The sequence below is a fragment of the Syngnathoides biaculeatus genome, chromosome 18, assembly GCF_019802595.1.
Source record: "Syngnathoides biaculeatus isolate LvHL_M chromosome 18, ASM1980259v1, whole genome shotgun sequence".
Taxonomy (NCBI): Eukaryota; Metazoa; Chordata; class Actinopteri; order Syngnathiformes; family Syngnathidae; genus Syngnathoides; species Syngnathoides biaculeatus.
The window spans coordinates 6939198-6965574 of NC_084657.1; the positions used below are offsets into that span (position 1 = coordinate 6939198).

The 26377-nt window shown below is 41.9% G+C and overlaps 1 protein-coding gene across 2 annotated transcripts in view; it reads right to left on the minus strand.

Annotated features, from left to right (window-relative positions):
* Positions 1-4012: 4012 nt before the first annotated feature.
* Positions 4013-26377, minus strand: part of vps11 (VPS11 core subunit of CORVET and HOPS complexes) — a 40400-nt gene continuing 18035 nt past the window's right edge. Inside the window, exons 10-16 of one of the 2 annotated variants that reach the window (XM_061803673.1) lie at positions 23892-24092; positions 19606-19767; positions 19354-19487; positions 16502-16704; positions 16261-16432; positions 9444-9666; positions 4013-4394 (exon numbers count right to left, since the gene is read on the minus strand). In XM_061803673.1, the coding sequence (XP_061659657.1) occupies positions 4230-4394; positions 9444-9666; positions 16261-16432; positions 16502-16704; positions 19354-19487; positions 19606-19767; positions 23892-24092 (1260 nt within the window). In that variant the 3' untranslated portion in view covers positions 4013-4229. The remainder of the gene's footprint in view (positions 4395-9443; positions 9667-16260; positions 16433-16501; positions 16705-19353; positions 19488-19605; positions 19768-23891; positions 24093-26377) is intronic. The other variant, XM_061803674.1, reaches the window with a different exon arrangement.

A 26377-nucleotide genomic window follows, 5' to 3' on the forward strand; every position in this document is an offset into this window, starting at 1 on the left:
CCTTTATGATTACAACAGGTTTCCTCAGGGCTTATGCAACAGTCCAGCTTCCTTCATGTAAATGATGTGCAGCATCTTCAGTGACATAAACTTTTCCAATCTCCTTTGCTATCGTGATGACTTACTGGTGATCACGTGTTCAGAAGAGGAGGCCCTGGAATCGCTCGAAGTTGTATTCTCTTGCCTGAGGGAAAGCAATCTGAACCTTGCACCAAAAAAATGTCACCTTCTCAGACGGTCTTGTCAGGTTCCTGGGCCATATGGTGGATGCTAATGGAGTTTGAGGGTCATTACTGGTTTCCAAAAGGCAGATCTCATGGATGCTCATCGTATTACCCCCATCCCCAAAGAAAGTGACATCATTCGTTGGTATGGTGATGTTTTACCAACATTTCATGGATGCTCTCTGATTACTAAGACACTCTTTGCTCTGACTGCAAGCCAGAAGAGGAGAACGAAAGGCCCCCATAGTCATGGGAAAGCTGGATATTTCTGTGAGTTGACTCTCATGATTGGACTCCTCTTATGCTGGACGACCAGGTGCTAGTGGAAAACAAGGGACTCCGTGGCAAACAAAAGTTTTCTGACAAATGGGAGCCTGTTGTATACACAGTTGTGGAATCTAAACCTGCTTGTCATAGCTACCGGATCGGGAAGGCCATGAACGTGTGGTGCAATGCAACTTGCTCCTTCAAGTGAAATTTCTACCTTTGGATGTGTGTTTGGATGACAATGCTCCCCATTGTGCCATTGTCATCACCCATGACTCCTCCAACTCTTCTTTTCATGAGCCTCAAGTGTCAACCGTGGACACTGTAGCTGCAGGAGCTGTCACTTCCCTTGCGGACCTGCTGGCCTCTTTGAGTGAATGTGATGAGGACCGTAAGACCATCCTGAGTCCAACAGTCTCCTGCCGACTCAGACCTCATCATGGATGTTCCATTTCTACCTGAGCAGTCTTTTCCTGTCCTCCATGGGTTGGGTAGCGTGAGTGCCTCCCCTCACCTTTCCGTTGGCTCACAGCCTGCACCTGTCGACGCTACTGGTCGTGGTGAGTCTAATATTGAGCAGACACTTGTTTCATGTTTTGGTAGAGTTGTTAGATTGAGTCAATGACTCAGGTTGAAACACTTCTTGGTATTGAGAAAGTTCAGTCCCCTGCCTTACATGTGTGACTCTGGTTGCTGTATTGAATTGCTTCTTTGAGAGTTCCTATATGAAGTATGTTGAACCACATTTTATTTATCTTGTGTCGATGCCCGAGTTTTGTATGGCCTGTGTGTGTGTTGCAAAAAGCATCACATTTTGTCATTAGAGTACAGTGTATTGTGAGATTCTGGTAGACGCCAAGCAAGTCTGATCTCTTAACCCTTTTTTTGTAGTGTCGCTGATATTGAAGATTTAACTCGCTGCAGGGGTGGCTTTTCTGGAGGTGGTTTCTGGTGGCCCAATTTGTTTGAGTTTTTGAGCATTTTTTGCCCTGGTTCCATGTGTGTATTGAATGGTCACACAAAATGTTTTCGCGTCTGACAAAAAGATTCCTCCCAATCCTGTGTAAACTGTGTATTAGCTTGATGATCCTCCACTTTAATGTTTCTTCTTCTGTGGTGCCGACTATAAGTGTTTTCTGTGGCCCCACCTCTAACATTTTATACCGTCTTCCTCTGGTTGTGAATACAAGGAGATCATCTCCAAAAAGGTCCCAGTGTCGCATTGTCCTTGAAACAGACACAATCCAGAAGAGCACTGGTCAAACATGTACTGTCGAACCATCAAACTCTCTGTCAGGCTTTGGCCCGTGATTTTTCAATCCGGACACCGCAACGGGGTTATCGGTAGCTTTTATTGTTAAACAGGAGACTCTCAAAATGCCTAAAGCGTCACCTCCTTGCTTCCCCTTTTATGGCTGTTTTCTTTCTTGTCCTTCATATCTTCTTTTGGTTTTAGCTTTCACACTTAATAGTACTTCTTTTTTCCCTTTTTTGAAACACCCTCTGTTTTGCTAGGAAGTCGCCGGGCTGAACAGTTTTTTGTGTGTTGTTTTCCTATTTCTACAGAACACTACAAAGACTACGTAAACGCTCACTACTATACTTTCTTTCAATGGTGCAATCATTTGACCTCATCATAGAGATATACCCACACTGGCATCTACTGTATATTCAAATATAAACACACACGTTGAGTAAGAAGTTCATCGATAACCTTGGTAGCCAAAATAGGGGAGGGTTGTATGCACTACTGTTGTACTTTAGTAACAGAATAGCTTTGAGTACCCCCCCAACCTGTGCCAACTTCGAAGGAATTGTAACCTATATCCACCATAAAGCTAGATTCAGCTGCTGAAGCAGACATGCTCCCTGAAAACAGGTGATACAGTGACCCCCCCGAACATGATAAACTGCGTTCTTCGAAGCCGCCCTCTTGCGAGAGTCCCACAACAAGACCCTTTGGACTCCAAAATAATTAGCAGGTCCCCTTGAAATGTTGGTTTACAGTCATCAAATAGTCCTTTCATCCTCTAAACCCAAGACAGCCCAAAAGGGATCAATCGATGATGGGAGGCAAAGACTACAACAAACTAGAGTATTTCCTAAAAACGTGCACACAAGGAGTAACCCATTGTCATTAGAGTATTGCAAGAATGACATCGCTTGATGCTTAACCAAGGACAAATGTAGTTTAATATTTCAAATGTATTCCCTGATATCTTTGTCACTGGTCTTTCAGTTTTTTTCTGAGCAAACCTTAGATTTTGAGAATTCTTTTGTCTTGATTTGCCTTCAAGCAGCATGTGATTTTAAACCATAAGCAGTTGATTTGTCAAGGTTAAAGTATAAACAGTCAGTCTGATATTGTTGACCTCTGAGTAAAGAAAATACCAATTTATGGTAATATTTGTTTTTAAATCATTCGCCCCCCCCCAAAAAAAAAAAAAAATTGTAGACAAGATTCAAGCTAATGGATGTGGGGTCTTCTCCAAGTCGGCAAACCCACTTGCCTAGGTCCCACCTCTACAGTATTTAACTCTTAACTCCAGTCAACTTGCTCTCGTGCATGTTCCCCCCCCCCCCCCTTTACTGGCTGGTAGCAAGAGAAATCTCACCCCTCCCCCTTTTGTCCTTTTATTTGGGCACACGGCTCAGTAACTGCGGGCCTTGGAGATGGAGATCAATCTCCCTAAACTCTGTAAAATCCTGCTGCCAAACCTCTCGAACTGTTGCTGTTTGGCTCACAGCCAATGAGTCCTCTCAACTTGTGAGTGAAAGCAGCCGGGGAGACAGACTGTCTTATTCTCCTAAGAAGGCATGACGCACAACTTTTCTGTCTTCTGCCTCTTTCATTTTTGTTTCATTTAGGTGGATCTTTTTCTTCAACCAAATCTGCTTCCAAGCTCCTGGAAAGCACCCCCAGGGAGACTGCTCCCAGAGGACAGCTGATGTCTGGACGTGAGTAGGCATGGCCTAAGAATTGCAGGGAAATTACTAGTTTCAGACAAAATCACAACTGTGTCCTCTGTCTCTCTCCCGTCAGCACAGGACGCAGTCAGCGCCCACATTTCCAACTTTAGTCCAACACAAGATGCTCTAGTTCCCTTTTCGTACGCTTATTTTCCTTCCTTTTACCATTGTTAGTGTAATTTTCTTTCTTTAATTAGATCCCTTTGTGTTTCCCTTTAGATCCCGTTTTGCTATCATTAAATATACTATAAAATGGCACTCTTGGGTTTTATTTTGTGTTCTGAGGTCATATAAACCTGTCATCTAAATCTCAAAATTTCAGTGTAGCAACCTTTAGATTACGACACCCATAAAAAGAGTTCTCCTCACTTTCTCTAAATTATATTGACATAAAACGTGACATGGTTCCACTTTGATGAGAGAAAAATCGCTTCATTTATAAAAATGCAATTTAAAATTACAGTAAACCAAAACTAACAGGTGTCGCTTCCATTTTTTTTCATCCTAAATTAATTACACATTTATTCAACCCATATACACGATATATTTATTCAATCAGAAACTAGCCAAGGGATGATAAATAAGAGCAAAAGTTGGTTAAAAGCAATACAAAATTACATCCAATCTTGCAATAAACATGGTTGAGAAGTATCGCAGATGTGACCTGGATATAAATAAGTACACTTTACCAGAGACATGATTCGGGTGAGAAATAGTGTTGCTTAGTTTTTTTTTTTTTTTTTTTTTTGTATTTAGTACTGTATTTTTCTAGCTGTTCCTCTTGGTACGGATGAGAAGGTCCCTCTGCAAATTCATTTCTAGATTCCCAACAGGTTTGCTGCCAGGTGGGTCCGTAAGCAGAGTGAGTTTGTTAAAAACTCCTCGGCCAAAGTAGTCAGCTACAACAGAGAATCCGTCATGAGAGCTCTGCAACTGAAAACCACAAGAAGAAAGAAGAGCTGACATTAATTTTCGTCTGACATTGATGTAGTAACAGTAAACGGTTTAAAAAAATGGACTGAACGAAAAAAAAAAAACATGCTTTAAAAAAGCTTGACTGAAAAGTTTAAATCACTACAATACATGGATATATCCAACAGCCAAGCAAAAGCAAAAAGGGGGACAGTCATATTTACAGATGTTACAGTACTTACGAAGCCCATCAATGTGGTTTACAATGACAGCGTCCTTATGCGCCGCCCACCATCGGTGCTTTAGTTAGCAAAGCGGTCTAGGGAACGTAGAGTGAAGAGGAACTAGAAACGTTGCTTATGTTTGTTTACTCTTGATAATAATGGCAAAAGTAAAAAAGAAATGCTGTTATTTTAAAATACAATGTCTGTCGGAATATGTGAATGTGAATAGATGGAAAGAATACTTTGAGAAGTTGATGAATGAAAAAAATGAGAGAGAAGGAAGAGGTGAAGAGGCAAGTGTGAAGGACCAGGAAGTGGCAATGATTACTCAGGGGGAAGTCAGAAAGGCACTACAAAGGATGAAGAATGGAAAAAAAGTTGGTCCTGATGACATACCGGGAGAGGTATGGAAGCAATTTGGAGTGATGGCTGTGGAGTTTTTGACCAATTTATTCAACAGAATACTAGCGGGCGAAAAGATGCCTGAAGAATGGAGGAAAAGTATTCTAGTTCCCCTTTTTAAGAACAAAGGCGATGTTCAGAGCTGTGGGAATTATAGAGGAATAAAGTTGATGAGCCACACAATGAAGTTATGGGAAAGAGTAGTGGAGGCTCAACTCAGGACGGAAGTAAGTATCTGCGAGCAACAGTATGGTTTCATGCCTAGAAACAGTACCACAGATGCATTATTTGCCTTGAGGATGCAAGTGGAAAAGTACAGAGAAGGTCAGAAGGAGCTACATTGTGTCTTTGTGGATCTAGAGAAAGCCTATGACAGAGTACCAAGAGAGGAACTGTGGTACTGCATGCGTAAGTCTGGTGTGGCAGAGAAGCATGTTAAAATAGTACAGGACATGTATGATGGCAGCAAAACAATGGTGAGGTGTGCCGTAGTTGTGACAGAAGAATGTAAAGTGGAGGTGGGACTGCATCAGGGATCAGCTCTGAGCCCCTTCCTGTTTGCAGTGGTATTGGATAGGCTGACTGATGAGGTTAAACTGGAATCCCCTTGGACCATGATGTTCGCAGATGATATTGTGGTATGCAGTGAAAGCAGGGAGCATGCAGAGGAACAATTAGAAAGATGGAGACATGGACTGGAAAGGAGAGGAATGAAGATTAGCTGAAATAAAACAGAATATATGTCTGTAAATGAGAGGGGTGGTGGGGGAAGAGTGAGGCTCCAGTGAGAAGATATAGCGAGGGTGGACGACTTCAAATACTTGGGGTCAACAATACAGAGCAACGGTAAGTGTGGTAAGGAAGTGAAGAAACGGGTCCAAGCAGGTTGGAACGGCTGGCGAAAGGTGTCTGGTGTGTTATGTGACAGAAGAGTCTCTGCTGGGATGAAGGGCAAAGTTTACAAAACAGTGGTGAGGCCGGCCATGATGTACGGATTAGAGACGGTGGCACTGAAGAAACAACAGGAAGCAGAACTGGAGGTAGCAGAAATGAAAATGTTGAGGTTCTCACTCGGAGTGAGCAGATTGGATAGGATTAGAAATGAGCTCATTAGAGGGACAGGCAAAGTTGGACGTTTTGGAGTCAAGGTTCGAGGGAGCAGACTTCGATGGTTTGGACATGTTCAGAGGCGACAGAGTGAGTATATTTGTGGAAGGGTGCTGAGGATGGAGCTGCCAGGCAAAAGAGCGAGAGGAAGACCAAAGAGAAGGTTGATGGATGTGGTGAGGGAAGACATGAGGGCAGTTGGGGTTAGAGAGGAAGACGCAGGAGATAGGGTAAGATGGAAAAATATGACACGCTGTGGCGACCCTTAACGGGACAAGCCGAAAGGAAAAGAAGAAGAAGACTGTGTTCGTAGGAACCTTAAGTACAGCAAAGTTTTTTTTTTTGTAACCTTGGCCAGATCTGTGCCTTGCTACAATTCTGTCTCTAAGCTCTTCAGGCAGTTTGACCTCATGATTCTCATTTGCTCTGACATGCACTCTGAGGTGTCAGGTCTAATTTAGACAGGTGTGTGGCTTTCCTAATCAAGTCCAATATGATCAAATACAGTTGGACTCCAATGAAGGTGTAGAACCATCTTAAGGATGTTCATAAGAAATGGAAAGCACCCAAGTTAAATATCACAATAGTTGTCGGTCTGATCTCAAAAGGAGTCGAGGCACCCTACACAGAGGAGGTCCAGAAGCTCACAACCTGGTGAACAGTCAACAATTTGGCACTGAAGACTTTAAAGACAAATGAGATCATTGCTGACTTCGGGAGAAACAGAAGTCAACCGGCTCCACTCTTCATCAACGGCAAACGTGTGGAGAGAGTCCGCACATTCAGGTTCTTGGGAGTCCTGATTTCTGAGGACCTCTCCTGGAAAGACAACATCACAGCGACCATTAACAAGGTTCAAAACCATCTCCAGTTCTTGAGAGTCCTGAGAGAGGAAGAAGAACCTGGACACAAGGTTGCGGTTAGGCCTTCTACCACTGATCTATCGAGAGCCTGCTGACATACTCTGTCTCAGTTTGCTGCAGGTGCTGCACTGAGGCAGACAGAGGAAGGTTTCATAGGATAATCAAAGCAGCGAAGAGGATCGTTGGCTGCCCTTTCCCTTCCATGGCAGACATTTATTCCTCTCTGTGCCTCAACAGAACTCAGAACATTAAGGAAACTACACACTAAGGTTATCAACTGTTTGAGCTCCTGCCATCTGGAAGGCAGTACAGATGAGCAAAAGCAAGGACCAATCAATAGATTAAGGGAGCCATGACCACCCTGAACTCCCATCTTTCTTCTAGCTGCGCTGGTAACGCAAAGGCACACTGTTCTCAATATCTTCAGCAATGCTTTTATTCACTTTGTTTTACGCGTGGAATTTTATTTATTTCTATTGAGTTTTTTTATTCTTTAATTGCTGTGGTGACCCTGAACGGGACAAGCCGAAAGAAAAAGAAGGTATTGATTTTATGTATGCACTGACGCTCTAGTTTTGTTGTATCGTTGTATCATGACAATAAATGACAGTCATTCATACATGAAAGAAATGCTCATGGAATATAAACTCAGAGCCCGACTACTCTGAGATTGACAGACTCGGGTCACAGAGTACAAAGCGAACATGGTGTAGCAATCCTTTTCACACAAATTTTCAGATTCATTCAAATCTTAGAAAGAACCATAGATGGTACTTTGTTGTCTGAAAGTGACAAATCTGCCCCAGCCAGTTGTTTCAATTTACAGATCCCTCTGGTGTATTGCTACAACATTAAGAGGCTCTCTCCAATGAAATTAATGAAGATGGCTCAAGTGAGAAAGACAGACCATTTGTAATAGAACCATAAAAATGATCTCTGCAGAAACTAGGATGCATTTGTGCTAGTTTTCATGGAAAGTGCATATTCTTCTTCGTCTTCTTTTCCTTTCAGCTTGTCCTGATAGGGGGTCGCCACAGCATGTGATCTTTTTCCATCTAAGCCTATCTTGTGGATCTTCCTAACACCCACAGTTTTCATGCCCTCCCTCGCAACATCCAGAAACTTTTTCTTTGGTCTTCCTCTCGCTCTTTTGCCTGGGAGCTCCATCCTCAGCACCCTTCTACCAATATACTCTCTCTCTCTCGTCTCTGAACATGTCCAAGATAAATCTGCTCTCTCTAACCTTGTCTCCAAAACATCCAACTTTGGCTGTCCCTCGAATGAGCTCATTTCTAATCCTATCCAACCTCCTCACTCCGAGCGAGAACCTCATCATATTCATTTCTGCTACCTCCAGTTCTGCTACCTGTTGTTTCTTCAGCGCCACCATCTCTAATCCATACATCATGGCCGGCATTACCACTGTTTTATAAACTTTGCCCTTCATCTTAGACTCTTCTGTCACATAGAACACCAGACACCTTCCATGGAAAATGCATATTTAGTAATGGAAAAATACTATACAGTACATCCAAAATTATAATAAGGATCTTCACAAAATATGTTGCAAATAATGCAACTTAATTTCAGACACCTACCTAATCGTGAAGACATTTTGGGATTAAAAGCTTGAAAAACAAGTTGTTGTTTTATCTTTTTTTTTTTTTTTTTAAATAAGAAACTGACCTTTCTGTGAATTACTACCAAAAACTCAAATCCTGTTCTAATATCAGTAAAATATTTTTTCAAAAGGAAATACAGTGGGCCATTACTTCACCATTAAAAAAAAAAATCAAATATGAAAATGACCCATAAGTACAAATATCAAAATATATGAAAATGTCCTATGCATACAAACAGATAATACAAGGAAATGTGCTTAAAAACAAACAAACAAAAAAAAGGTAATATGGTCTCATTTTAATTCACAACGCCATGTTATATATGTATACAGTATACATGTATACGGAGCTCAGCGGTGAGAGCACTGGTTTGGTAATCCAGGGGTTGTGGGTTCATATCCCACTGGGGGCTCCACTCCCTGAGAAGGGTTGCGTCAGGAAGGGCATCTGGTATAAAAATTGTGCCAAACATATATATGCGTTCATCTGAGATGACACGCTGTGGCGACCCCAAAAGGGACAAGCCGAAAGAAATTTTTATAATTCCGATTATTCACATATTATTATGAGAGGTAAAATGTTTATTTCACTAATTTTCAAAACATCAGTTTCAGTCCAAATTGAATCTTGAATTGATACGCTGTGGCGACCCCGAAAGAAAGAAAGAAAGAGAGAGAGACAGACAGACAGACAGACAGACAGACAGACAGACAGACAGACAGACAGACACACACACACACAGTGTTTATCTTGTTCACCAATTGTGTAAATAGCAAATATGTAAAAAAAAAAAAATAAAAACAAAAAAAAAAAATAAAAACAAAAAAAAAAAATCAATTGCAGTGTTACTACCTGTCTATTAAAGTGGTCATGCAAGTCACGCTTCTGGTCCTGGGCACGGAGCATATCCATTACTTTGCGGTTTTCAGGAGCACAAGTTGGGCACTCAGCCTCGTTGTCAGCATAGCTTTCAAAGCAGTGTTGGTGAAAGGAGTGGCTGCACAGGAAATGAACAGATGGGAGCTCCAGAGGACTGTTGCACATGTTACACTTGGTTTTCTGGAATATCTTGGCGCTGTGGGCATTTGAGTTACAGTTAGTGAAGCAGTTTCAACGTTTTTTTGAGAAACTTGACATGGATATATTGTTACTGTTGTCAATGCCACACCACACTTGAATTATTACTCTCACCTAATATTCAAAGGTAGCCCATGGTGGACCCAGTGCTGAATTGCTCTCCACATAATTACAGTGCCTTGTGAAAGTATTCGGCCCCCTTCAACTTTTCAACCTTTTGCCACATTTATGGCTTTAAACATTAAGATATACAATTGAAATTTTTTTGTCAAGAATCAACAAGTACGAAACAATCGTGAAGTGAAACAAATTTATTGGATATTTTATACTTTTTTTTAACAAATAAAAAATTGAAAAGTAGGGCGTGCAATATTATTCGACCCCTTTACATTCAGTGCAGCAAACTCACTCCAGAAGTTCAGTGAGGATCACTGAATGATCCAATGTTGACTGATGAGAGAAAGAATCCACCTGTGCGTAATCAACTCTCCGTATAAATACATCTGCTCTGTGATCATCTCAGGGTTCTATTTAATGTGCAGAGGGCATCATGACAACCAAAGAACATGCCAGGCAGGTCCGAGGTACTGTTGTGGATAAGTTTAAAGCCGGATTTGGACATAAAAAGATTTCTCAAGATTTAAACATTTCAAGGAGCACTGTTCATGCAATCATATTGAAATAGAAGGAGTATCAGACCACTCCAAATCTACCAAGACCCGGCCGTCCCTCTAAACTTTCACCTTGGACAACGAGAAGACTGTTCAGAGATGCAGCCAAAAGGTCCATGATCACTCTGGATGAACTGCTGAGATCTACAGCTGCGGTAGGAGAGTCTGTCCATAGGATAACAATGAGTTGTACACTGCACAAATCTACCCTTTATCGAAGAGTGGCAAGAAGAAATCCATTTCTCAAAGATAGCCATAAAAAGTCTCGTTTAAAGTTTGCCACAAGCCAACAGGGAGACACACCAAACATGCGTAAGAAGGTGCTCTGGTCAGATGAAACAAAAATCGAACTTTTTGGCCACAATGCAAAACCATATGTTTGGCGAAAAAGCAAAACAGCTCATCACCCTGAACACACCATCCCCACTGTCAAACATGGTGGTGGCAGCCTCATGGTTTGGGCCTGCTTTTATTGAGCAGGGATAGGCAAGATGGTTAAAATTGATGGGAAGATGAATGGAGCCAAATACATTCTGGAAGAAAACCTGTTGGAGTCTGCAAAAAAACTGAAACTGGGATGGAGATTTACCTTCCAACAGGACGATGATCCAAAACATAAAGGCAAATCTACAATGGAATGGTTCACAAATAAACGTATCCAGATGTTACAATGGCCAAGTCAAAGTCCAGACCTGAATCTAATCGAGAATCTGTGGGCGAAGCTGTAGACGGCTGTTCACAAACACTATCCAAACAACCTCACTGAGCTCGAGCTGTTTTGCAAGGAAGAATGGGCAAGAATTTCAGTCTCTCAATATGCAAAACTGATAGAGACATACCCCAAGCGACTCGCACCTGGAATTGCAGCAGAAGGTGTCGCTACAAAGTATTAATGCAAGGGGGCCAAATAATATTGCACGCCCCACTTTTCAAGTTTTTGTGACAAAAAAAAAAAAAAACGAAAGAAGGGGAGAAGGACCTCTACAGATTCGCCAGAGAGAGGGATAGAGATGGGAAGGATGTGCAGCAAGTAAAGGTGATTAAGGACAGGGATGGAAATATGTTGACTGGTGCCAGTAGTAAGTAACTAAGTAGATGGAAATGGTACTTTGAGAAGTTAATGAATGAAGAAAATGTGAGAGAAGAAGAAGAAGTAGAAAAGGCAAGCGTGGATGACCGTGAAGGGGCAATTATTAGTAAGGGGGGAAGTTAAAAAAGGCACTGAACAGAATGATAAATGGAAAGACAGATGGTCCTGATGACATACTAGAGGAGGTATGGAAGCAATTTGGTGAGGTGGCTGTGGAGTTTTTGACCAACTTATTCAATAGAATACTAGCGGGAGAGAAGATGCCAGAAGAATGGAGGAAAAGTGTGCTGGACCGCATTTTTAAGAACAAAGGCAATGTTCAGAACTGTGGAAACTACAGAAGAATAAAGATGTTGAGCCACACAGTGAAGTTATGGGAAAGAATAGTGGAGGCTGTACTCAGGACAGAAGTATCTGCAAGCAACAGTTTGGTTTCATGCCTAGAAAGAGTACCACAGATGCACTATTTGCCTCGAGGGTGGTCGTGGAAAAGTACAGAGGAGGTCAGATGGAGCTACATTGTGTCTTTGTAGACCTAGAGAAAGCCTATGACAGAGTACCAAGAGAGGAACTGTGGTACTGCATGCACAAGTCTGGTGTGGCGGAGAAATATGTTAGAATCGTACAGGACATGTATGAGGGCAGCAAAACCGCAGTGAGATGTGCCGTTGGTGTGTCAGAAGAATTTAAGATGGAGGTGGGACTGCATCACGGTTCCGCGCTGAGCCCCTTCCTCTTTGCGGTCGTAATGGATAGGCTGACAGACGAGGTTAGACTGGATTCCCCTTGGACCATAATGTTCGCAGATGAGATTGTGATCTGCAGTGAAAGCAGGGAACAGGCGGAGGAACAGTTAGAAAGATGGAGGTAGGAACTGGAAAGGAGAGGAATGAAGATTACCCGAAGTTAAACAAAATATATGTGCGAGAATGAGAGGGGCGGCGGAGGAAGAGTGAAGCTCCAGGGAGAAGAGATAGCGAAGGTGGACAACTTCAAATACTTGGGGTCAACTATACAGAGCAATGGAGAGTGTGGTAAGGAAGTGAAGAAACGGGTCCAAGTGGGGTGTAACAGTTGGCGGAAGGTGTCTGGTGTTCAATGTGACAGAAGAGTATCAGCCAGGATGAAGGGCAAAGTTTATAAAACAGTGGCGAGGTCCATGATGTACGGATTAGAGATGGTGGATCAAAAGAAACAGGAAGCAGAACTTGAGGTAGCAGAAATGAAGATGCTGAGGTTATTGGTTGGTGTGAACAGGTTGGATAGGATTAGAAATGAGCTCATTAGAGGGACAACCACAGTTGGATGTTTTGGAGACAAGGTGAGAGAAAGCAGACTTCGATGGTGTGGACATGTTCAGAGGCGAGAGAATGAGTATGTTGGTAGAAGGGTGCAAAGGATGGAGCTGCCTGGCAAAAGAGCGAGAGGAAGACCAAAGAAAAGGTTGATGGATGTTTTGAGGGAGGACATGAGGACAGTGGGTGTTAGAGAAGAAGATGCACAAGATAGGCTTCCATTGAAAAAGATGACACGCTGTGGCGACCCCTAACGGGACAAGCCAAAAGAAAAAGAAATTTGAGAAAGTTTAAAATATCCAATAAATTTCGTTGCACTTGTTGATTCTTGACAAAACATTTTCATTTTATATCTATGTTTGAAGCCTGAAATGTGGCGAAAGGTTGAAAAATTCAAGGGGGCCGAATACTTTCACAAGGAACTGTATAATAACCTTGTAAAAGGGTTATATAATTAATTCTCTTAAAAATTCTCAAAACAAACAAAAAAAAACAATAACATGAAATATTATTTTCCCAAATTTTCCAAAGATTAAACAAAGAAATCAACTTGCAGATAAGTATTCATAACTTTTGCTCAGTACTTTGTTCATGCACCTTTGGCAATTATGAGTGGTTGCCTGAGAGGCCAAACTCTGGTGGTGATATAATATTTTAAATTTTAGTGATTGTTTTGTTTTAGTGTGCTTACACTGGATTATTTAAGCACCTTGAAGAAATTATTAGTACAATTGGATTCATGGCAATTCTCACAAAAATCAAGGCTTTGCAATTGTACAAATGAGTAACTATGCTTAAAAGAATAAATCAATAAAGTTATTAAAATACTTGGGTTACACTGACATTCCAACACTACTTTATCTTGTGTGTGGATGTTGTGCACACAATGTCTATAATATTTAGAATTCTGCGATCAGGGTTTAAGGTTTTATGCTGTCGATTGCAGTACCATAGCTGTAAAATTTTCAATTTATTTATGTTGAGTCATATTGTCTTCGTCGTACAAGTTTGTTTGGGAGAGTCACTGATGGTGTAGTTGTAAACAAGTCTGACTTTGGTGCGGGCAGCGTGGGATCGATTCCCACTCAGTGATGGTGTCCATATGTGGGCACCGACTGGCTGGCGACCAGTTCAGGGTGTAGTCTGCCTTTTGCCAGAAGTAAGATGGGATAAGTTCCAGGACTTCTGCAACCCTTGTGAAGGTAAACGGCTTGTAAAATGGATGTTTGTTCGAGTTTGCTTCACAGCTCTTGTAGCCCTGCACAGTGTGAAGGCTGGGTGATCATGGAAAAAATAAAAGGTAAATTGGCAACCGATTGGCAACCGATGGTTCTAGGTGAGGTACCGGACAAAGCAAGGCTACATAAACCCCTTTGATGAGTAAAAATAATGAAGCTTGGGTTCCCTTGTCTGGATGCGGGTCACAGTGCTACCCCTCTTGAACAAGGTCTGGAGGTGGGGCTCGAAGGGGAGGTGGTGGCCGGGTCTGCACCCATGGGGCTTGGCTGGGCAAAGTCTGAAAGGGTAACATGAAACCCGAGTTGCGTTCTGTGATTGTACTTCTGCGCTCATCACAGGTTGTTCATAACAAACACCATGTTTAGGCATTAGGGTGTCCATATGTGCACTTGGCACCAAGACACCCTAGGTCGCAGTTCGATGTGCCCGCATGTCTTGGACACTCGGGTAAAGAGAGAGCCGGAGCTGTCAAGTGATCAACCTGGTGGTGACGTGGGAGCAGATGCCGGTCTGACATGGCAGGTCCAAACGTTTCGTGAGGTCTACTGGGAATGGCAGGCAGAATCCCCCGCCAGAAGGAATTTCAACTCCCACCTCCAACAGAACTTTGCTCATGTTCCAGGGGAGGCTGGAAACATTGAGTCGAAGTGAACTATGTTCTGCGCCTCCGTTGCTGAGGTGCCCCAATGGAGCTGTGTCCGTTAGGTTGTCTGTACCTGTTGTGGCAGCAATCCATTAATAGTGAGGGATTCCATCAAGCTGAAGAAAGAATAATATTGGGCTTTTTTGGCTTGTGGGACTCCTGAGTCAGCTGAGAGGTACCGGTTGGCCAAATGGAATGCAGCTTTGGTGGTTCCTGAGGCACAAACCAAAGCGTGGGAGGAGTTCGGTGAGGCCAGGGAGAACACCTTCAAGACGGCTTTGAGGAAATTCTGGTCCACTGTCCAGCTTCTCAGGAAGGGGAATCAGCAACAGCGCTGCTGACCTCGACTCGGGAAATTGTGAGTCAGTGGAGAGAATACTTCGAAGAGCTCCTGAATTCCACAGGCACGTCTTCCCAAGAGGAAAGTCTGGGTTCTCTGAGGTGGGCTCTCCTATCTTTGGGTTTGAGGTCACTGAAGTGGTTATAAAGCTCCTAAAAGCCCGATGTTGAGATAGGGATGACATTTGCCCAGACTTCCTCAAGGCTCTGGATGTTGTGGGGCTGTTCTGGTTGACACGCCTATGCAACATTGCATGGCCATCGGGGACAGTACTTCTGGATTGGCAGACTGGGGTGGAGGTCCCCCTTTTTAAGAAGGGGGACCGGAGGGTGTGTTCCAACTACAGGGGGATCACACTCCTCAGCCTCTCTGGTAAGGTCTATTCAGGGGTGCTGGACACTAAGGTCAGTCGAGAAGTCTAATCTCATATTCAGGAGCAGCAATGTGGTTTTTGTCTTGGCTGTGGACCAGCACGTGACAAGAGTAATGCAAACTAAAACAGGCAGACCTGCCATTAGCTTCTTTCCTCTTGCCATTAACCTTTTAAACAGATCACTTACAACTCCGTTGCAACACATTACCCATTTTGTCTTGAGATTGTTGTCAAATTTCTGTTGGGTCAGTTCTACGTTACTCATGTACTCACTGTAGCAGTCTCACCACTGTGTACTATTTTCATTCTGTAGTTGACCAATACTGGCCACTCATCTGCCTGGGTAGCATCTACACCATTTGCAAAATTTTGATTGTTCCAGATTATCGCACTACTCGTCACTTTAAACTGCATAAATTTCTTGACGTTTCCGTGCCATTTGCACAATGGTCATTACACTGGACTATTGTTCTATTAGTCATCTTAAACTGCTCAAATTGCTCAAGGAATCATCTTTTTGCACAAGCGTCTCCCCACCCCCTCACCTCCAAAAAATTGTACAGGCAGTACCACGTTTCTGGTAATCTTTTATTTCTCAGTGACTGTGTTTTTTTTTTTTGTCTTTATGTCTGAAATTCCTTGCTTTTTATATACTTGGCAAATAATGATCATTCTGATTCTGAACCTGTTGGCAAATAATGATAATACTGATTCTGAACCTGTTATTATGCATATATTAGTGGCACTGCATTCAACATGTCAATGCGACAAAAGACAATGCTGTTATAATGATTGAAACAGTTTATTTACTCCAAATGTAACTTCAATGGGAATATTTGTATTGATGGCCAACCAAATCGACCAGCAACATGGACCTGATTGTGGAAGATTTTCAGGGTACTTCTGAATGATGTAGGGAAATTTAAAACACATTAACCAACCTTGTCTTGAGCTCCTGGATCTCAGACCGTAGGTGAGCAGTTTCCTCCCGATATTGGCCTATTTTATATTCGTCGTCCTCAATCTGTTGGCTCTCCCTTTGCAGCTTGTTGATCAGATAGTCTTTGATAACAGATAGGGTTGCTGTCGAGTTGTGTGCCAGCGTCTGCACGACTACAAAAACATGTTTTGCTCTACATTTTTTTTAATGGGTAAAAAGAATATATACAATATGAAAAATACCAAGTAAAGGGGGCATCAGGTTGTTTTGGTCAATGTGACCCAAGACCTCACTGATGTAGGCCTTGCAGTCTTCTTCTTTTCTGGCAAAGTAACCCAAAGCTTGCTCCCAAAGGCAACCTTCCTGGTCTCCATAACGTTTACAAGATTCAACCACTTTGTCATACACCTCATTCTGCATATGGTAGTGCATAATCTGTTGGTAGCTGGGGGGGTAGGGGGGGGGGCAAATGGAGTGTCATTTAGATCAAATTATTATTATATGACCATTCACAGTAATAAAATACATGCACTTGGAGATATTTAAAATACAAAATACAAACTCGATGAGACTTTCTTTTGGAGTGAACAGTCTCATTGCAGCTATTATCTTTATGTTTACATGATGATTAAGTGCAACATTTGATCATCATCATCTAGTATTTTTTTTTTTTTACAGAAGTGACTAAGATGGTAAGTAAGGACACAATGGGGTTGAAGAGAAGGAATAATACAGTGAAAACAGTGTTGAATGGGTAGCTTTTCAGTTTTTTGTTTGTTTGGGTTTTTTTGGGTGGTGAGTGAGAAAGTGTGTCTGTTGGCTCCAGACAACGGAGAAAACTCCCTCCCCAGGTTTTGTACTTAGTACAGATGAGAGGAATAGAAGGTAGGTATCAGGAGACCAGAGGTTGTGAGCAGAGTGTGATGGAGTTCACTCAATGATGGTGAGGCGAGATTATCAAGGGTTTTACAGGTTGTGGGAAAGACTTTGAAGTGTAACCTTTGGGGCATGGGCAGCCGGTGGAGTTAACAGCGTACAGGAATGGTCGCAGGTCCGGAAGTGGATGAGCAGATGGGCAGTAGAGTTTTGGATGCACCGTGATTTATTGAGTGATTTTGAGGACAAGTTAGTGAAGACTGACGTTATAGTCCAGGTGGGAGGTTGGTCGTCCACTCCTCGGAAGGTTTGCCACTGTTCCCAGGTTCCTCCATATGAGGATAATGGCTCTGACAGCGAGTCGCTGCCTTGGAAATGGCTTTATAACTTTCTCCAGACTGATGGGTTTCAATCACTTTTTTTTTCCCCATTTCTTCTTGACTTTCTTTGGATCGTGGGAGGATGGATTGGTTCTTGAGATTTTTTTAGCCTTGTGTTAGACATTTTATGTATTTTATGTATTTTATATATATAAAAAATTAGTTCTACCTTCAATTTTCACAGACTTTGTTCTTCGATATCTCTGTGTCATGCTGTTCGTAACACTTTTCCCTAGAGAGACACTTCACTCCTTCAACTCTACGTTCAGACAAGATAAAAATATCACATTGGGATACTTATCAGTGGGCATTTAAATTAACTGACTAGTACAGTCTTAAATTCAATATCAAACATATTGAATTTTTTTAAAGGATTGTAATGGGGTTGTTATGGTGCAACCAGCAGTCATGACTGCGCAGCTATGTATGTTTTTTTTTGTCTTTTCTACATTTTTTGTGGTTTTAAATGAAGTATTGTCTTTGTGCGTAGCTGTTTTTATGTAATGTTTCTGTTTATGCGCGGCTGTGTATGTTATGCTCACATTGCTCTGACATTGAAACTTTCCGCGCGAGTACAAGAATGTAAGTGTTTTGCTTACCTAGATTGCGATAATTATCAGTGTGCATTCAAAGCTAACTAACTAGTACAGTCTTGGGTGCAATATCTAAAAGAATTTTTAAGAAGGATTGTTCTTTTCAGCCTCTTGGACATTTCCAAAATCAAACCCCATTGTTGCGGCTACCAGCAAATACAGGGTTATTCAGGAATCATCTGTCAATTCTGTGCTAACCTACCCATCCACTAACAATGCCGGCATCTTCTTCTCACTGGCGCGCCGTTGAGGGTATTTTTCCAGTATTTGTGTCCAATACAAATTGGACCAAATTACGTCCGGTATTTACAATGGTTGTTGGAAATGGTTTTTGTATTTTGCTGAAGTGAGCATTGATAGGATCATGTGTCACTTTATCAAGGTGGGGGGAGTTTTGTCTGGAATTGTTCTTCCACGATGAATGCAGCTGCAAACCCACAAGCTGTCACTGGACTAAGCTTGGCTGTATCACTTCGCACTTACGGTTTGTGTCCTGTGGCTTGTCATCTTTTCCATGTCATGTTGCTTTGTCGTCTTGGTAAAGTCTCTAATTTCTCACGCCTGTCATGCCATTTGTTCGTGATGCATGATTTTACTGTTCAGAGTCTGATGAACATTTTCCTGGCCTCGTCCCTCATGGTGTTTCGTATTCCTGTCTGCCTTAATGTTTTTTTTATTTTAACTTCAATCATTAGTGTTTGGCAATATGTTTTAGCAGTATGTGCTTAGCTTCATTAGCTATTGCCATTTATTTTGATTAATTGTGACTTGATTGAATAATCCAAAGGGGGTACTTGTGTTGGAAATGTTATGTATTTCAGATATATTAAATATTAGTTCTATTAGTTCTACCTTCAACTTTGAAAGATGTTCTTCTATCTTTCTGGTCATGCTGTTTGTAACTCTTGTCCCTGGAGCATTTATCCTCATGTTGTTCTATTGGCTTCATGTGTATAAAACATGGTACAGCTGGACATAGATAATTGTTTTGTTTGGTCTTTCTCTGTCTCTATCACTTTAATATAATGAAGGGGCTTATAGTCTGGACTTCAGGATGGCGTGACAACTCGTAGGACTTGTACATTTCCTCTCATTCCAAATATTTTTCTTTTTGAATTCAAAAGCAAGGTTGCAATGGTAAGGAGGAATTTATAAGTCATGGTGACCAATGAAACATGCTGTGGCTATTCTGCAATATGAACACTCGCTTGCATGCATGTGTTGTGTGTACAGACGTTTACTTACAGTTTGCCCTTCTCGTACAAGTAAAGGACACCCTCTTTAAAATTGTGCATCTGACAGAGGACCAGGGCTTTATCAAACACAGTGCTGTCACTTCTCAGGAGTGACAAAGCTTCACCCTGCAGGATCTTTTTCCTCTGCAAATAATTCATGTTGATAAAAATAAGATCATCAATAATTGTATGGCTTCTAAAATAGATCGGTAAAACAATAACAGTTCATAAATCTTTATAAATTTCAGTGGGTTTATCTGACCTCAGGATCCTTTTCATGTGCCCAGTCTTGCAATCGGAGCTCAAGCAGTGTGTCATAAACACCTTGAGGAGAATTGGGATCCACCTCAATCATGTGCTCTAGGTAGGCTTTGAGCTCCCGGGGGTGGTTGGCAAAAATTGGAATGAATTCCTCAGAGTTTGCCTGAAACAAAAATGCAGTGGGTACGCAAAGTATTCAGACCTCTGCAAATTTTTCACTTTTATTGGAGCCACAACACCATCAGTGACTACCATTTGCTAAAATCATTTAAGTTATTTTTTTTCCTTATTGCAATCAGCATCCCAGATTGACAGGAAAAAGAATTGAAGTCTTTTCAGATTTATCCATCCAATCAATTTCTAAGCCGCTTATCCTTATAAGGGTCGTGAGTGCACTGTAGCCAATCCCAGTTATCTTCGGGCAAGAGAAGGGGTACAACCTGAACAGGTTGCCAGCCATTCGCCAAAAAAAAAAACACCTGAATGACTCAAAGATGGTGAGAAATAAGATTCTCTGGAACAATATCAATCCCTTTACAGTGGAGCCCCACATACTAGCAGTTTGTTTTCATTTAGATTATTTTTTGGACCACTCATTTATTATTTATTAACATGGTACAAATTGCTCCACACAAAGGATTGTCCATTCTTGAGTCACCAACAAGAGGAACCCAGCAGAAAGTTCTCTGAGGACATGGCGAACGATACCCAAGCATTTCAATCAATCAATCAATCAATCAATCAAAAGCCTTTATTCTCATGATATGCTGTGCATACAATGAAATGAGTGCTACTCCACAAGGTGCAATAAAATAGAATAAAAATCGAAGAACATCTTGGTAAAAAAAAAAAAAAAAAAACATAAAACATCAAGGCACAGTTGTTGCTAAAATAAATAAATGCAGAAAAGTGCAGTTGTAAAATATTACATTACATTGTTATGTTCAGTGGTTTGAGTTCAAGGACTTGATGGCTCTGGGGAAAAAGCTGTCCTTGAATCTGGTTGTCCGTGTTTTGTGGGACCTGTACCGCCTGCCAGAGGGCAGCAGGTTAAACAGGTGATGACTAGAATGTGAAGAGTCCTTTACAATATTAGTTGCTCTGCAGTGATAGCAGGAGTTGGCAATGTCCTCTAGGGAGGGCAGAAAGCAACCAGTGATTTCCTGGGCGCTGTTGACCACTCTTTGCAGAGCTTTCCTGTGGTTCTGCAGAAGGCCTGCAGCAGCTTAGCTTACAAGTTGTTCTTCCTGAGCACTCTCAGGAAGTGGAGTCGGTGCTAGGCCTTTTTCACCACCGCAGTGGTATTTACAGTCCAAGTGCGTTTGTCTGTGATGTAGACTCCCAGAAATTTGAAGGAGTGGACTCTCTCCACACACTCCATTGATGAACAGTGGGACCGGGTCGACGCCGCATTTCCGGAAGTCCAGGATGATTTCCTTCATCTTTGTGGTGTTCAGTGTAAGGTTGTTTGTAGAACACCACTTTGACAATTTACCAATCTCATCTCTGTAGGCAGACTCATCTCCTTCTGAGATGAGCCCGATCACGGTGGTGTCATCAGCAAACTTGATCATGGAGTCGCTGGGATGGGCTGGTATGCAGTCATATGTGTACAGAGAGTAAAGCAGAGGGCTCAGTACACAGCCTTAGGGGGACCCGCTACTGAGGGTGATTGAGGAAGAGAGGTGTGGGCCAAGTCTGACAGACTGTTGACGGTTTCTAAAGAAGTCTTTAATCCAGCATCAGATGGAAGGAGATAATCCAAGGAGGGAGAGTTTGTCAACCAAAATATCTGGGATGATGGTATTAAAGGCTGAGCTAAAGTATATGAAAAGCATCCTGACGTAGTTTCCTTGGCGTTCAAGGTGGCTCAGTGCAGTATGGAGAGCTCAGCCACTCTACTCTTGCTTTGGCTTACTTTCTCTTCAAATCAACCTGTCGACCCATATGTCCAGCCGTCAGGAGAATCGATCTCCCTGCCCATCGTTTAATTAACAACCTGAGTAATAATTCCTGATAACCAAGTACAAATTGGTGCATACAGTGAAGAAAATAAGTATTTGAACACCCTGCTGTATTGCAAGTTCTCCCACTTAGAAATCATGGAGGGGTTTGAAGTTTTCATCATAGGTGCATGTCCACTGTGAGAAAGTTAATCTAAAAAGAAAAATCCAAAAATCACAATGCATGATTTTTTTAACGACTTATTTGTGTGATACAGCTCCAAATAAGTATTTGAACACCTGAGAAAAGATGTTAATATTTGGTACAGTAGCCTTTGTTTGCAATTACAGAGGTTAAACGTTTCCTGTAGTTGTTCACCAAGTTTGCACTCACTGCAGGAGGGATTTTGGTCCACTCCTCTACACAGACCTTCTCTAGATCAAACAGGTTTCTGGGCTGTCGCTGAGAAACACGGAGTTTCAGCTCCCTCCAAACATTTTCTATTGGGTTTTGGTCTGGAGACTGGCTAGGCCACGCCAAAACCTTGATATGCTTCTTACGGAGCCACTCTTTGGTTTTCCTGGCTGTGTCCTTCAGGTCATTGTCATGCTGAAAGAACCAGCCACGACCCATCTTCAATGCTCTGACTGAGGGAAACAGTCACCTTGGAAACAGTTTTCCCAGCTCTTTTCAGGTCATTGACCAAGTCGTGTCGTGTAGTCCTGGGCTGATTCCTCACCTTTCTAAGAAACATTGAGACCCCCACGAGGTGATATCTTGCATGGGGCTCCACTCTAATTGAGATTGACAGTCATGTTTAGCTTCTTCTATTTTCTCATGATTGCTCCAACATTGGACCTTATTTCACCAAGCTGCTTGGCAATTTCTCCGTAGCCCTTTCCAGCTGTATGGCGTTGTACAATGTTGTCTCTGGTGTCTTTGGACAGCTCTTTGGCCTTGGCCAAGTTACAAGTTTGAGTCTTACTGATTGTATGGGGTGGACAGGTTTCTTTATGCAGCTAACGACCTCACACAGGTGCATCTGATTCAGGATAATACAGGAAGTGGAGGTGGACTTTTAAAGGTGGACTAACAGGTCTTTGAGGGTTAGAATTCTAGCTGATAGACAGGTGTTCAAATACTTATTTGCAGCTGTATCACACAAATCATTAAAAATCATACATTGTGATTTCTGGATTTTCTTTTTAGATTATCTCTTTCACAGTGGACATGCACCTAGGATGAAAATTTCAGAAGTTACAATATAGCAGGGTGTTGAAATACTTATTTTCTTCACTGTAACTGGGTTTAAACTAGCAGTCACTTCATTCCCTTCTCCATCATTGCTCAAGGGACATCCAGTCATCCCGCTCTGATGTCATGAGATCATCCTTCTTTACAAATGTTTATCTGTACCTTTTGGGAGTAAAGTCCTTCTGCATTGGTTCCCCAATTTCTCCTGTAGATTTAATTACAGTCCCTAAAACACCACTTCCTGTTGTGTACTTTGTGTGTGAGGAAAACACTAAGACCGCTGTAATCGAGAACTATTTTTCATCCATGTAGCGAGCTGTAGGAATAATTGTGATCATAATTGTCATACATCTGCTTCAAATAAAGAAATGCTTTGCTCTGCTCTAGATAACGTGGCAGCCTCCTAGCAGGAGATAGCAAGAACAAAAACGTCTAATCAGAACTGTTAGAACTGCTGCCCGTTAAAGAAATGATGACCACACATGTATTCAGCAATCTTCCACACATGCACACGCACATGAACAAACATGTACACTTTGTTTCCAACTGTTTTGCTTGCCGTCTCCTTTTTGTAACATCCATGTAAATAAGGGGCGTCTTAAAACTAAATAAATAGAGGTGCCGAGGAGAGGATAATCAGAGAGTGCAGTGGTGAATTGTACGAGACAGATCCTCTCCTCTCTCCTCGCGAGACTTGAACTGGTGTCCTTGCTTCCTTTTTTGTCCTGTTTAATGAATGTCTGATTGGTGAACCTGACACGAGCCTTGTAAAATATCAATATTGATCGAGGTTTTTCCCATCACTTTTCTAAAAATGTATAAAAATAGAGACAGTGCCCTCCAACAGACAAATTATAATTTTTTAAGTTTACTTAATTAACTCGGATGTAGATGCAGGAATCTACTTTCTGACAGTTTCTTTTTTCAAATTCTTCATGCTTTTCCCAAAAGCAATATACTCTACACTATTCATGGTCCTGATGTCCCGCAAATAGCAGGAGTCCACTGTACAGTATTTCATTCTCTTCATGTGTTATTTTGTACTCCTAATTACCTTGTTATCTTAAGAACATGCCAATGCCCACCAACCTTGTTATGCAGGTTCCTCTCCATGTGGCTGTCAATTTCAGCGGTATCCCCACTTGGATGGTAGTTGGTGCATAAGCCCTTCAAAAGCAGTGTTGTACCTTCAGGAATATGATGCATTAATGTCTTTCCGTAACGCTTCATGTTGCTTTCAGCTTGTTCAAAAGGTAAGCGCCCAATGTAGCGTAATCCTTCCTCATAGTTCTGGGATAAGAAAGAAAATAATATGGTAGATGAGGACACTTAATACTATGTGTAGTACAGTACAGAGATACCTCTACTTGCAAAATTAATCTGTTCCGGAAGTTGTTTCATAACCAGAATCTTTCGTAAATAGAACCGCATCTTACATGTAAATAGCATCATCTGTTCCAAGCCCTAACCCCTGCCACATTCAAAGTACATAATGAAAAGAAATTATTTAAAAATATGTTATTTTACTTTTGCCATCTGGCGACTATGCGAAGAGAAGGGTGAGTGACAAGCAAAAGGCATCTTGGAGGCAATGCCGAGACAAAATATACGTATGAACGTATGCACGGACACAACTTAATTCCACTAAAATTTCATGGGGCCCATGGTGAAGAAAGAAGAATAAACTTTCAAAAAATACAACCGAAAAAGTCTTACTTTTCCAATGTACGTTAGCTGGTTACAGCCCCAGCATGATTCGGTGACAGTTGAGTGTCCAAGAGAGCAGCTATATCGTGCCACACAAACGAAGATACAGGAAATAAATCATCATCATGGGTAAAGACTGACGCCCGTCCAAGCCAATGGGATGCCAGGAAAATACTACGCGATAGCCAATGGGAAAGCAGCTCGATCGCGCCACACAAACCAAGATAAAGGATGTTTGTGTTCGGTGGAATTTGGGGAATCCAGCGCCATTTTTTTTTACATTCGTATGCTGAATTTCATTCATAGCTACAGAAAATATTTTTTCGTTTTGGAACCTGAATTTTTCGTTACTAGAGATGTTTGTTAGAAGAGGTACTACTGTATGGATGAACATGAGATTTTTTTTTTTTTTTCAATTGACGTATACAGAACTTTTTCTTACATTAAATCACTCCAAGTTATTCAACCCCTAAAATCCGGAGTGTGTAGGGTTTTCATATTGACCGTTTGAATGTGGATAACTTGAGAAGCGGGGATGAAAATATAAAAATAGTACCTGCATTTGGTTTAACATGACAACTTACAAAATTATAATAATGTTTGATTATTAATGGACGACTTTTCCTTTCGGCTTGTCCCGTTAGGGTTCACCACATCGTGCCATCATTTTCCATCTTAGCCTATCTCCTGCGTCTTCCTCTCTAACCCCAACTGCCCTCATATCTTCCCTCACAACATCCATCAACCTTCTCTTTGGTCTTCCTCTCGCTCTTTTGCAAGGCAGCTAAATCCTCAGCACCCTTCTACCAATATACTCACTTTCTTCGCTCTGTAGATGTCCAAACCATCGAAGTCTGCTCTCTCGAATCTTGTCTCCAAAACATCCAACTTTGGCTGTCCTCTAATTAGCACATTTCTAATCCTATCCAACCTGCTCCCTCTGAGAGAGAACCTTATTTCTGCCACCTCCATTTCTACTTCCGGTTGTTTTTTCAGTCCCACCGTCTCTAATCCATACATCATGGCCGGCTTCACCACCAAGTTAAAAACTTTGCCCTTCACCCGAGCAAAGATTCTTCTGTCACATAACACAACAGACACCTTCCACCAGCTGTTCCAACCTGCTTGGACCCGTTTCTTCACTTCCTTACCACACTCACCATTGCTCTGGATTGTTGACCCCAAGTATTTGAAGATGTCCACCCTTGCTATCTCTTCTCCCCGTAGCTTCACTCTTCCCCCTCCCACCCTCTCATTCACGCACATATATTATGTTTTAGTTCAGCTAATCATAATTCCTCTCCTTTCCAGTGCATGTCTCCTTTCGAATTGTTCCTCCACCTGTTCCCTGCTTTCACTGCATATCACAATACCATCTGCAAACATCATGGTCCAAGGGGATTCCAGTCTAACCTCATCTGTCAGCCTATCCATTACCACTGCAAACAGGAAGGGGCTCAGAGCTGATCCCTGATGCAGTCCCACCTCCACCTTAAATTCCTCTGTCACACCTAAGGCACACATCACCATTGTTCTGCTGCCATCATACATGTCCTGTACTATTTTAACATACTTCTCTGCCACACCAGACTTACGCATGCAGTACCACAGTTCCTCTCTTGGTATTCTGTCATAGGCTTTCTCTAGATCCACAAAGACACAATGTAGCTCCTTCTGACCTTCTCTGTACTTTTCCACGAGCATCCTCAAGGCAAATAATGCATCTGCGGTACTCTTTCGAGGCATGAAACCATTCTGTTGCTTGCAGATACTTACTTCTGTCCTGAATCTTGCCTCCACTAATCTTTCCCATCACTTCATTGTGTGACTCATCAACTTTATTCCTCTATAATTCCCACAGCTCTGAA